Raw genomic sequence first — 13,434 nt, 5'->3', positions numbered from 1 at the left:
TCCCCTACACCACCACACTACAACTGTGCACATTATTGTGCTTTGTGTGCACAGGCAACTGTGCTAAACAGCCACAGACTTTTCCAAATGGATCTGGAATGTGCTTTCCTGCTCGTAAGAACTGGGACCTACCTCTTCCTTTATCCCCCATGGAACCCCAAAAGAAATTCAGCAGAGAGAAGACAACAGTGCTGCCCAGCTCCCTAAATGCCAAGGGGTGGAGATCCCAGCAGTAAGACTATAAACAGTTGGCCTTTCTTTAAAACCATCAAGCAAAACCCAGCAGGCCAGAAGCTGATGACAGTCCCAGCAGAACGACTCTCTGCCATTTGTACAGCTCTTTGCAAGTGCCACCTCAATGGTGTGGATGCTGGAGGGTGGGAAAGAGCAGGAAAGAGCAGTGAAGACATCAGAGAGGGTAAAGAAAACCACACCCAACTCCTGCTCACCCCTGTGGACTCTCTGGTGCACATCTGTAAGCCCCTAGAACTTTCTGCTTGGCTCTCGTTTGGGAATACTCTAGGGAAGACTTCCCAAAGTGTCTGAAAAGTGCATCCTTCACCAGACAGATTACAAAGTGATCCTTTGCAATATAGATTCAAGAATTCACCAGCCAGCCAGCCTCACCTCAGTCCCATTCTGCCTCCTAACTTGTCACTGCCAGTGGCATCTGTCACAGGCCACGACAGGGGCCAAGACTACTCAGTGTTGCCATTTACAACCTGGAGGACAGCACGGGCTGCACTCACTGTAAGTTTGAGGGTGATGTGAAAATGAAGGGAGGGAGGAGAACATGTTAGAGGGCAGGGCTGCCACTGACAGGGACCCTGCCAAGCAGGAGAAAGGGGCCAACACCAACCTCATGAAGTTCAACAACACCAATCACCAAGTCCTGAGGCTGAGATGGAATAACATGAGCTGGGTGCCCACTGGCAATGCAGCAGCCTTGAAGAAAAGGACCTGGGGGTCCTGGTGGACAAGTTGAACGTGAGCCACTGCTGCAAGGGTGTCCTGCTGAGAGCTAACAATATCCTGGCAGGTACTGGCAAGAGCCCAGCCAGCAGTTTAAGTGCTTACTCCCCTCTGCTTAGCACTGGCGAGGTCAAATCTGGAGACATCAACCAGCTCCAGGGTCCCCATAACACAAGAGAGATGCTGACAAACTGGAGACAGTCCAGAGCCACTGGGATGGCTCAGGAACAGGGACACAGCAGACAGGGAGAGGCTGAGGGAACTGGGTTTTGCTTAGCCTGGCAAATGAGGAGACCAAGGAGGGATCTAACAACAGTTTTCCACTACCTTAAGAGTCAGGGGAGGCAGGGAGCCACGAAGAAGATGCTGCCAGACCTTTCCCAGAGGTGCACAGGAAACAGCAAAAAGAGGGAATATTCAGTCCAGTGCAGCCAGGGGAATTCTGATCAGAAATAAGGAGCAAAGACTTAATGGAGAGTGATTAAGTACCAGAACAGGGGCCCAGAGATGCTGTGGTAATCTCCATCCTCAGAGATTTCCAAAACTCCACAGGACGAGAGGCCCTGAGCACTCTGATCTAACTTTGACACTAGTCATGCTTGGAGCAGGATGGGACTAACGACCTCCTGAGGTCCCTTAAGACATGGAATCCCTGCAGTACACCGTGGGTCTTGCTCACCTGGCCTGCATCCAGCCTTTTGGCCAAAGGGGCTTCACCTCTCCATCTAGGAAGGTCTTCACATAATCCTCTAGAGACTGAGCCTTATTCTTGTCAAGGTCATAACCATCCAACTTAATCTTCACCAAGTGGCAAAGCAGCTCCCTGAAGAACAGGAAGATTTCAAAGACAGTTACATGGATGAGTTGCCCCAGTTGGAGGCCACTCCTCATACCCAGGGCTGGGTAAATACGCCGAGACACGCCTGGCTCTGCACAACCCCTTGCTGCTAAAACTGCCCCTGAGCTGCCCCTGAAGGCAAGAGGAAGGGAAAGGCACGTTCCAGACTCTGTGTGCACACCCAGCCATGTGCTGGGGAGAAAAGCCTTGACACCCCTTCCCATTTTAACTCCTGAAACAGCAGAGGTAGTAAAGCAGTGCCAGAATTCCAGGCGTCATTAACCACAGGACTGAACCTCTCTGCAGACCTTCAGCAGCAAGAAGGCAGGAAATGAAGCTTGCTTTGATCTAAATCAATCAGCCACCTATGGAGCAGCACCCCAATTTTTTACAGAATGAGATGAAGACGACAGGAGGATTGAGCCTCGTTTGATCCTGGGTCACTCTCCCCTTCTCCCCATGCTCTGTTCTCTCTCAGCCCCCAGGAGCCAGGGGCAGCAATCCCTGTTTTACCATGAACTGCTTCTGGTCTTGTGAAGAGCCTAGTCTGTAGGATTTCAGCAATTCAGCCAAGTTCTTCCTTTTCCCAAAGATCTGCCCCTCTCTTTTCACCTCAGCACAGAGGCTTTTTAGCAGTTCTCTCAGAGCTGGCCTGCAATCAGCTTGATTTTGCCATCTACATAAGGGTGAGATTTAGTAAAGGCAACAGTGGTTTCCATAAGGAGCAGAGTCTGCCACAAACCTCCAAGCTGACTGTTACTACAGATGATCAGCACTGCTCTGAAAACAAGAGACAAACACTGAACCACTTCACTTCCAACTGGGTGGAACATGACAAGTCACAGGCTCACTGAATACCTAAATTAAGCAAACCTGATCTCATCATTCCATTGAAATTTCTTTCGTGGTCCCGTGACACGCTTCCCTCCCTTTTCTTCATCCTCCTCATCATCAGAACAAACTCGATCTCGCTGGTCTTTGTCCTTTTCCTCTTCCAGCATCCTAAAATGGGGACAGAGAGAACGTGGAAGTCATTGCCCTGGAGGTTCAAGGACAAGGGTGTCTCTAACAACATTCTTTAGAGGCCTCAAGGAAAAGGGCCTAAATCTCCTCCTCAGGGGTCAAGCTCAAGGTTAAGGACTCTCCCAATCTTGTGTGATAGAGACCATGGACTAACCCAGCTCAGCCTGTCACTGAAGTGAAACACTTCAGCCAAGTTCTGGTCCCATCAATACTGCTGTTAAGTTGGCATCACTAACACAAAGAGCACATGCAGCTTGATTAGGCCAATTGAGGCCTGTTAGCACTTTTTGACTACAGAAATAGGGGGTAAACTTCATGAGAGCAGCCCACAGGTCACAGGGGTCCTGTGGAGAAGAACAACAGATGTATAATGAATAAACAAGGAGCTTACTTGGCAAACTTGGCCTGAGTGTGAGCTTGGCATTCCTCCTGGTACTTGGCCATCTGCTCTGGCATGGCCCTTCCAATGGCTTCCTTGAGCTTCTGCAGAGGTTCCCTCAACCGGCCACCCTGCAGCAATGAAGAGACCAGACTGCAGTTCCACATGGCACCTTCCAGCCAAGACACTCCACCCTGGCAGGGTGAGAGCTGCCCAGCTCTGAACCCACACCACCAGCCGTGGGGCCTGGACCACGCCCGGTGGAGGACACCGCTGGCAAGCCTGGAGCTGGGGGTCTAAGAGGCACACAGGACAGGGCTGTGCTGCCAAATTCACTCACCTGCTCATAGAGATAAAGCTTCCGGGCCCTCTTGACCAGGGTGTCCTTGCTGCAGGGGAAGAAGGCAGCCAGGTGGGCGTACACCCCCGAGCGGACCTGGCTGCTCAGCTCCCGGGTCTGCAGCTCGATGCTGAAGGAGAAGAGAAACACCAGAGTTGAGCCCAGGGACCTGCAAGAGGTTCTGTGAGCCACACCAACTCAACGTGGCTACCACCCGGGCAAGCTGGAGGCAGGGACAGACCCCAAGGACACAGATATCAAGCTAAAGGACATGATGGGTAGATTTTAGAATCAGACTCGACACTTTATCCCAAGTTGTGCCTTTTAATCCAGTCCCAGAACCTCTGGAAAAGGAACAAAAGGTTGTCACAGCAGGCTCCTTGTCTCTCCCTGGCAGCTGAGGCACAGGAGCATCAGGCAATGACACAAGGAGTAAGCACTGCTTATGTCAGGTAACAGCTCCCTGAAAGGGGGATGGAGCCAGGTGGTGGGGGTTTGGCTCTTCTCTTAAGGAAGAAGTGATAGGACAAGAAGAAATGGCCTCAAGTTGCCCCAGGGGAGGTTTAGGTTGGATATTAGGAAAAACTTCTACACTGAAAGTGTTGTCAAGCACTGGAACAGGTCGCCCAGGGCAGTGGTGGAGTCCCCATCCATGCAGGGCTTTAAAAGCTGTGTAGATGTGGTGCTCAGGGACATGGTTTTGGGACTAAAAAGTGTTAGGTGAACAGCTGGACTCCATCTCAAAGGTCTTTTCCAACCAAAACAACTCTAACTCAGCACAATACAGACTCAAACCTCATCCCTTGGGCTTGAACTTACTTCCCAGTGAGGTCAGAGAGGTCAGTGTGTGCCCAACCCACCTACACAGTTACACAGAACTTGGGAGACCAGTTTTTAAAGCCACCTCTCAGTGCCAGGAACTGATTCTACAGCAGAGCCCTACAAATCTCTCCAAATCTCTTCAGAATGTGGCTAAAGTTGCCTGTCTGACAACAGATTAGGTCTGTTGGTGCAGTCAGCACTGAAATGCTTGAAAGGAGAGGGCAACAGGCTCCTAAATATCCCTTTCCCAATTCCCTCCAAGTGCCCTGATAAACCTTAATGAAATTAAAGCCTCTGTGCAAGGATCATCACACAGTGAAGATGAAAAGCTGCCTGCTTTCCTCAGCCTTCTCCAGGCTCTCAGAGAAGAATGAAGCTGTTCCCAACAGCCACGTGGAGCACCCCTGGCACTCTGTCACTGGGGGACTCAAAACCACAGGGGTTCCTCCAGCCTGCACAGAAAGCAGGCCAGGCACAGCAGCCTTAGCCCAGATCCAAAATATTCCATAAGCTTCAAAAAAAATGGCACAATTTGAGTAGCAAAGAAGGTGCCTGATATCCCTGACAGGGAGAGGTTCACTGCTCCTCATCCAGCTATGATCACAGGTAAATTAGCCAAATTTTAGCACACAGATATCAAGCACCCCCTTGAGAACAGGAGGCCTGGATACATTCCCCCCCCAGCATTCTTTTATTCATCATTACTTCAACTGAACTATTTCTAGGACACTTTCATGTTATCTGAGGTGTGTTCTGCAGGGAGAACCTGTATAAGGCCATCACCCTTCCTGCTAAAGCTGCTCCTAAATTGAGCAAAAATGCTCTGCCTAACATTTTCCTTTCCCACCCTTCTCTCCTGGTGGCACTTACTCCAGTATGATGTTGTTGATATCCTGAGTGAAGAATCTCTGTTTGCCTTCTCCCTCTGCAGCTCGGGCAGCCTGGAAACAAGCAGAGGACACAAGTTACCACCAGGACACACATCCAGACAGGCACAAGCAGTCCAGTGCTCTTTAAATCACTTCAGAAATACTGTAAAACAGGGCACAGTTTTACCCCACCAAGCTCTGCACCTGCTGTAGATGAGCTAAAAGCTGCCAGAGTCAACAGACTGAAGAGAGACTGTGTCCTCTCCTCTCGTGTCTCCTCAGTTCCAGACCTGCCTCCTGAACTTCTCAGGCCATGTCCTGTCCCATTCTGGATTCTCCTGTCCACAGCATCCCAGCACGGTGAGGAACAGGAGGGATCTCTGGAGATCATCTCCTCCAACCCCCCTGCTCCAGCAGCTCACCCACAGCAGGGTGCCCAGGGTCACAGCCAGGAGGGTTTGGGATCTCTCCAGAGCAGGAGACTCCACAGCCTCTCTGGGCAGCTGCTCCAGGCTCTGCACCCTCACCCCAAAGAAGTTTCTCCTCCTGCTCAGGTGGCACCTCCTGGGTTCCAGTTGGTGCCCGTTGCCCCTTGTCCTGTCCCTGGGCACCACTGACCAGAGTCTGGCCCCAGCCTCTTGCCCCCCGGGGCCCTTTAGCTCTTGCTCAGCACTGATCAGATCCCCTCTGAGGCTTCTCTTCCCCAGGGCTCTCAGCCTGTCCTGGCACAGAGATGCTCCAGCCCCTCAGCAGCTTTGTACCCCAAAGTCCAGATGCACAAGAGTGGAGTCCACTGGACTCTCTGCACTGGGGTGAAGATTCCTCCACTCACTGGGGCCAAGGAGAGGGCTTGGTGGCACCTGGCTTCTTTGACATGGGGGGAAGGGACAGTTCTAGGGCACAGTTTTAGCTTCACATTAGAGACTTGAGTAATATGAGCAACAGAGCTTGTCCCTGGAACAGGAAAGGTTATCCTCATCACCTTTAATGAGGGTCAGGGATAGTTATCACCAGGCTCTCTAGGCCAGCCTGGACACTAAGCCAAGAAGCCAACAGCAGGAGCAACAGCCACAGGGGATATGTTCTTTTCAATGAACACCATGGAAACTAAAAAAAAAACACAATATCCTGCTCAGGAATCTTCCTGAGCTCTGACTGCAGCACCACCCAAAAATCACACCCATGAAAAACATGTCCAGCAGGAAAATAACTCCAGGAGATGAATGAGATAGTAGGAAACTGCCAAGGGCTTTCAGGATCTGCTGAGTGGGGATGGAAACATGACTGGGATCCACCACAAAGCACCAGGTTAACAATTCCTTGTGGGGGGAAGGAGACCAGGGGAGAAGGGGATGATTTTGAACCCTCCCTCCTGATTTAACACTCCAAGGTGGAGGCTGGTAAGCAATGAAGTGATGTGCAGAGGGTGTCCATGGCCCCCCTGTCAGCAGCAGGCCAGACAGGAGAAGGCTCAATGCTAAAAGAGAATCCTTCACAGGAAAACTCTTTGAGGAAGAAGAGAGTTAAAGTCAAATGAGTTCAAGGGGAAGAGGAAATGCCTGGAGGCTCCATTTCACTTGGGAGATGCTCCCACCTGCTGGGATGGAAGAGACCTGGCCCCTCACTCCCACCCCCAGCAGAGCTCATGTCCCAGGATCCTGACTGACCCAGAGGCTTCAGTGGGTTAAATCTGTTACTTCTCCTCCTTGGTTCCTTTTCTTAACACACACAGCCCAGCAACAAGAGACACAGCAGCAGGGAAAGCTGAGCAGGGAAATCTGCAGGGTGGAAAATCTGAGCCTCCAAAATATTCTCCTTTAACTCAGACACAGTTCTGAAAGAGCTGGTTCAAGTGTTTTCTGTTAACTGCCTCAGCAGCAAATAAAACACCCATGAAGAGCCTGTTCTTCTTATCAGCTGGGACAATCCTTTCTGCAACTCCTTCTCTTCCATCTGCTCACCACCACTACACAGACTCTCCATTTCTCAGCAGAACACCATTATCTTTCACAGGAGCTTCTCTTCATTAACAGGAGTTATTAAGTAAGAGATGCTGAAGTAACAGGTGCTCCAAAAGGATGGGCCCCAGAGGGCAGAACACCCACCACAGCAGAGGCCTCAGAGCTCTCCAGACTCCAGATCAATGTTTCAGAACAACACTGGTGGCAGGAACAAGACCTCTCAGCGTTTGTGGACAGCTGAGGGTGACAGTCTGAAGGTGCACTTCTGTGACATGCCAGGAGAGGGATCCCTGCCCTGCTGCTGCTGCTCTAGAACTGCTTCCCAAAGCACCTCACAACGTTTTGGAGAAGATGGGTGAGACCCACAGAAGTCACAGAATAGTTTGGGTTGGAAGAGATCTTAAAGATCATCCAATTCCAACTTCCCTGCCATGGGCAGGGACACCTCCCACTAGAGCAGGTTGCTCAGAGCTTCATCCAGCCTGAGCTTGAACACCTCCAGTGCTGGAGCATCCCCAGCTTCCCTGGGCAACCTGGGCCAGGGTCTCACCACCCTCAGAATGAAGAGATTCTTCCTCATTTCTAATCTAAATCTCCCCTCTTCCAGTTTGAAGCCATTACCTCCCATCCTATCACTACAAGCCCTTGTAAAAGGTCCCCTCTCAGGTTTCTTGTAGGCCCAGCTGCAGGAGGAGCTACTGGTGAAAAGACATGGGATCACTCTTCCAGAAATCAACCTATTCCCCTCCCTAAACAGCACCCCAACACTGAGCTCTTACAGAGAGGTGAAGAACCCAAAGTGCCAGTGATGCAGCTCCAACGGGGGAGCTGCCAAACTGCACCCGTGCTTCAGGCTGCTCAGGACATGGGGAATGGTTCTAACAAATCCTCAAGCCCCCCCTAGAGGGCTTCCCACACCTCCTCACGCTGTGGAACAGGGAATACCTTCCAGCTGCACTTCTTTTAGCTCCACTTCACACCTCATCACAGCTGCTGTCCAGCCCCTCGAAACCATCCTGGGGGAATTTGACCTTTGTCCTCATCAGTTCACATTTTAACTTCCCCTGCCTTAAAGTGACTTTGGAAATCACCCCCTGGCACCAGGTCTGTACTTTGCCAAGAGAGGTAAACCCCCACTGACAGCTGGGACACAACAAGGCCCAGGACTCTGACACTACCTGACATCCAGATGTTCCACGACAGCGACTCGGTGAGAAGAGAAAACTGGGGGACACAAGAGTGTGACCCCACGTGGCCCTGCAGAACCACCCCACCCGAGGGTGGTCTGTCTGCAGGTGAAGCTACACGAGCCCTGCAGAGCTGGCCCCCTCCCAGCCCTGCTGCCCCACCACCAGGGGCCTTACCTGTGCCAGCTCCTTGATGCGTTTCTCCAAAGGGGCCGGGAGACCTTCGGGGAGGGATGGTGGCTGCTTGAAATCCTGCTCCAAGCCCATCCCACCAGGATCACTCCCATCCTCCACCTCAGGAAGGGGACTCCCCTCAGGGGAATCGCTCAGGAGCCGCTCCAGGTCCAGGTCAGTTAAGGAGTCCATGGCTGTGGCTGCTGTGAGCAGGTCGTTATCACTGGCGTGGCCAAAAAGAGAGAGCAGGGGGTCAGGCATCACCTCCCCCTCCCGGGGGGCTGGAGGCTCTGCTGGGGAGGGAGTTGCTGCTTTCTGCTCTTCATCTTTCTTCTTCTGAGCCTCCTTCTCCTTCTGGAACTTCTTCAGCATCTCCTTGACACTGAGAGCGCCCGAGTATTTCTTCTTCTTCTTCTCCTTGCTTGCATTTAATGCTGTAAAGCTGGAAACGAAGGAAAGGGAACTGAATGTACCATGAAGGGGAAGAGACAAGGGTCATCCCAGTTCACTTCAGCCACAGCACCAATCCCCTGGGAAGTCTCAGCCCCTGAACCAGTTACACCAGGAAAAATGGGCTCTTAAAGCCTTATGGTCCTGCTGCTTTTCAGGCTGGAGAAGAGAGGGCTGACCTTCCTCAATTGAAGGAGCTTAAACAGTCTCCACTGAGTGTTGCAACATGAATTATTCCAGCAAGGAAGACTGGGAAAAGCACAACCAACCAGCGTGGAGGAACTGTAGCAAGGAGAGTGAATGTGACAGCAGCTGGAAGCTTTTCACCTGTCAAAACCAGGAGAGCAAATTCCTTCTCCTTCTCTTCAGGCTCTCCAGTACCTGTTCCCCCCACCAGTGCCTGAACAGAGCTCCAAGAAACAGCAACATTGCAGCCAGCTCTGCCTCCCTTTGCTCAGACACCCGTGTGGAGCTGTGCTCCCTCCCCTCCTTGCCAGCTGCCTTTTTTCTCCCACGTCAGGAGCAACAGGAGTTGACCTGCTGCTGTTCCTGCAGCAGGCACCCAAACCACCCCCTAATCCCCCCAGGTCCTCCAGCAACGTACCAAATACCAGCTGAGTCCTTGAGCAGTGAACGTTCCCTCCCCCTCCTTACCCAGCTTTTGGGAATTTGGACTTTTTGGATTTCTTTTCCTTGTCGTAAGAATCATCTTTCTTCTTCTTCTTCATTTTCTCACCTCCCTCTTTCAGCTTCCGCTTCTGGAGAGGGTTTCAAACCAAAAGTCACAATCAAAGCATCTCCTACAATGCTACCTGCACCCCCTGGGCCCTCTCCCAAAAACTGGAGAGCAGTTCCTTCCCCAGCAGGCACATTAACCCAAACCCAGACATCTTATCCCCCTGGTTTGGGCACACACTGACTTCACCCCTTCAGAGCACACCAAATCTTTACACCAGAGATGATCCCATCCCAAAGGGGAAGGGATGCCAAGTGCTCCTGCTGTTCCCCCTTTTAGCCACCTTGCTTTGCCATGATGAAAATGGAGCTGTCTCCAACAGACAGTCACCAAAGAGGAGCACCTCAGATGAGAAAAGGAACCCTCAACAGCTCTTGGCACCTCCATCACGCTCAGCGAGTTTTCAGGGTGGCTGCTGTCAGCTCTGCTCTAGGAAGCATGCAAGCCCACCAGAGCCTCATCCCTGGCAGACACGCTTCATTTAGCTCCCAAATAAGAGGAGAGAGGGAGATTTCAAGTGCTCATCCCCCATTCTGTCCACGCCAGCTCACAAATCTCCCCCCGACTTTTCCGTGCAGCCAACCCGCCGCGCTCCAAGAGAGGCAATAAGGGAGCAAAGTGGCCTGCTGACCTTGGGACACTTCTTCTTCTTCTCTTTAACATAGTCATCTTCAGATTCAGAGGCCTGCCGAAACTGCAGCGTGCCTGAGTTGATGTAAAACCCTCCATACTTGGTCGTCAGAGAAGCTGGAACGAGCTCGTCGTACTGGGAACGAGATTCACACCCTGTTGGTGCTGCGGCAGCTTTGTCACTTTATCCCACGGAAAGGGGGGGGTTGTGCTCCCCCAGGAAGACACCACGCCCACCAACCAGCTCCTGGCTTGCTCCCAGCTCAGGTTGCCCCCCGGGTGGCAGCTCAGCCCCCCCCTGCAGGCAGCTCCTGCCCAGACTCACCGCCTCGGAGTTGTCGATGAAGGAGTCGGACTCGTCGTAGCCATAGCCCATGTCAATCAGGTCCTGGATTCGGTCCTTCCTACGCCTCTTCCCACCCTAAACAACCAAAAGATTGGCAGCACGGTCACCTTTGTTCCCAGTCAACACAGGGATAGCCCCAACACAGGACTTTTGACAGTGGGTTCAGCCCAGAAAAGGGATTGAGGTCTTTTTTCTTCCTGCTCCCGGCAGCAGCAGAACCAAACCAGTGTCAACTCCCATCCTCAGGCCAGTTTCAGGACTTGTTGTACAGAACTAAAACCAGTGCAGCTAAATGAAGCAGAACCTGGTGCCAGCAGAGCATCCAGTACTCCTGGAGAAGAGGAGGCTGAGGGGAGACCTTCTGGCTCTCTACAACCCCCTGCCAGGAGGTTGGGGGGAGGTGGGGGTTGGTCTCTTCCTCCAAGTCACCAGCAATAGGACAAAGGCTGAAATTGTGCCAGGGGAGGTTTCAAGTGGATATTAGGAAGAATTCTTGCTGAAGAAAATTCCATTTTATAAATTACAGTAAGTTATTTGCTGCTGCAAGTGAGGACATCATTCACTTTCATCAGACTCATCTAAGAATGCATCTGAAGTCTTTTCATGGACCATAGCCCAGAGACAGGAAAGGAACATAGAAAAAAAAGCACTTTCCAGCCAAGAAAAAGGACTGCAGGAGAAGGGGAGAGTAAGAGCCAGTGGCCAGCACAGACTGGTTGAGGCCTGAGCAGCATCAACCCTTCTAAGGTGTCCTGGTTTGGGGTAGGACAGAACTAATTCTGTTTAGGGATTTTACTTTTCAACTAAAGCTCTTCTAATTAACTGCACTCTCTGAAGTCAGCAGCAGATTTTCACAGTCTCTGCTCCTAGCAGTGACAGCACCCCCGTGTTCAGAGTCACCACCAAGGACTGGTGTGCAGACCAAGGTCTCTGCTAAATCCTGTGTCACTGAGGGGGGCAGAAAAAAGCTGCAGGGGTAGAAGAAGAGGTTGAAAGACTGAGGAGAATGAGGGAGTGGGAGAAGGAGGCTGACTGGTTGATTCAGGCCCTGCCATCCTTCAGGATGGAATGGCAAGTGGAGGCTCTGCCAGAAAGAGAAGATCCCCTCCTCCCTTGCCACCAGGTAAAAGGAGAGGGCCTAAGAAATGAGGGGGAATGGAACAGGTCCCTGCTTGGCAAGGAAGGTGAATCCCCTCCCAGCCTCCCTCCCCTTGCACAAGTATGGGGCTCTGGAAGCTGAGGGACAGAGATGATGATGGAGATGAAGGCTCATCAGGTGAGCCACCCAAGGTAAGGTCTCCCTCACTCATTAGGACTGGCCCTAAGAAGAAAAAAGGAGGGTAATTGAAGTTGGTGGCTCCCTTCTGAGAGGAACTGAGGGCTTCATATTTGGCCAGATCCACTTCATAGGGAAGTCTGCTGCCTCCCTGGGGGCAGGGGCAGAGATGTTACTGGGAAACTCTCTCACCCAGCACAGCCATCAGACTACCATCCCCTGCTCGTTATCCAGGCTGCTAACAAGGGTGTTACAAGGAGAAACCTGAAAACTTTTAAGACTTTAAGGCACTTTGGAGATGGTTTGAAGGACCAGGGGGTGTTCTCCTCCCTCCCTCCAGTGCCAGGGAGGAACACTGAAGGAGGAAGGCAGACCCACCTGGTCAGCAGGGGGCTGAGAGGCTGGTGCCACCAACAGAACTTTGGGGTGGACAAACACAGGGAGCTTTATGCTGCCCAGGGTCTGTGGGGGGCAGATGGAGTTCATCTGTCTCAAAAGGGGAAAGGGATGGTTGGGCATGAGCTGGCTGAGCTCACTGAAAGGCCTTTAGAAGAGGGAGGGGGCTATGACCAGGCCTGCCAGAGTTGAGCCCAAGGATGGCAAGCTGGGTAAAGTTGAGGCAGGCCAAGGAGGTATATGTCCTGTTGGGAGTCTGTTCTAGACCACCCAACCAGGAAGAAGAGCTGGATGAATTGTTCCACAGCCAGGGGGCAGACCCTGCAAAATCCCAAGCCCTTGTTCTTGCAGGGGACCTCAACTTCCCAGACATCTGCTGGAAACAGAACACAGCAGAGAGGAAAGAGCCCAGGAGGTTGCTGGGGGGTGGAAGTTAACTCCCTGACTCAAGCTGGTGAGGGAGCCCCCCAGGGGAGGGGCCTTGCTGGGCCTGTTGTTTACAGGGAAGGACTGGTGGAGGACGTGGTGGTCAGAGGCCATCCTGAGCTCAGCCCCCATGACATGAGAGAGTTCTAAATACCTTTTTCCAGAAGATTGAAAGGAGAAAATGACTGGTGTGGCTGAGCAAGGAGCTTTTGCTAGGACTTAGGAGGAAGAGGAGTCTCCAACCTTCAGAAGAAGGGGCAGGCTGCTCAGGAAGAGTAGAGGGACCTAGTTAGGTCATGTAGAAAAAACATTAGGGGGATAAAAGCTCAGCTGGAACTCAGCCTGACCACCACTGCAAAGGAGAAGAAGAAGTGTTTTTACAAATAACAACAAAAAAAGGGACAGGGAGAATCTCCATCCTTTACTGGATGAGAGGAGGAACATTGTCACCAAGGTTTGGGCACCACAGGGTAAGAAAGACCTTGAGGGGCTGGAGCAGGTCCAGAGAAGGGCAATGAAGCTGGGGAGGGATCTGGGGAACATGGCTTGTGAGGAGCAGCTGAGGGACCTGGGGGTGTTGAGCCTGGAGGAGAAGAGGCTCAGGGGAGG

The 13,434-nt window shown here is 52.0% G+C and overlaps 1 protein-coding gene across 1 annotated transcript in view; it reads right to left on the bottom strand.

The window, feature by feature from the left end:
- UBN1 (ubinuclein 1) overlaps positions 1 to 13,434 on the bottom strand; it is a 24,625-nt gene that overhangs the window by 8,347 nt on the left and 2,844 nt on the right. Inside the window, 9 exon segments of the mRNA XM_008941253.1 lie at positions 1,652 to 1,795; positions 2,684 to 2,812; positions 3,225 to 3,343; positions 3,553 to 3,682; positions 5,245 to 5,315; positions 8,569 to 9,007; positions 9,670 to 9,773; positions 10,383 to 10,517; positions 10,707 to 10,802. Coding sequence (XP_008939501.1) covers positions 1,652 to 1,795; positions 2,684 to 2,812; positions 3,225 to 3,343; positions 3,553 to 3,682; positions 5,245 to 5,315; positions 8,569 to 9,007; positions 9,670 to 9,773; positions 10,383 to 10,517; positions 10,707 to 10,802 — 1,367 coding nt within the window.

Source organism: Merops nubicus, unplaced genomic scaffold, assembly GCF_000691845.1.
Source record: "Merops nubicus isolate BGI_N331 unplaced genomic scaffold, ASM69184v1 scaffold9335, whole genome shotgun sequence".
NCBI lineage: Eukaryota > Metazoa > Chordata > Aves > Coraciiformes > Meropidae > Merops > Merops nubicus.
This window is presented reverse-complemented; position numbering and strand designations above follow the sequence as displayed.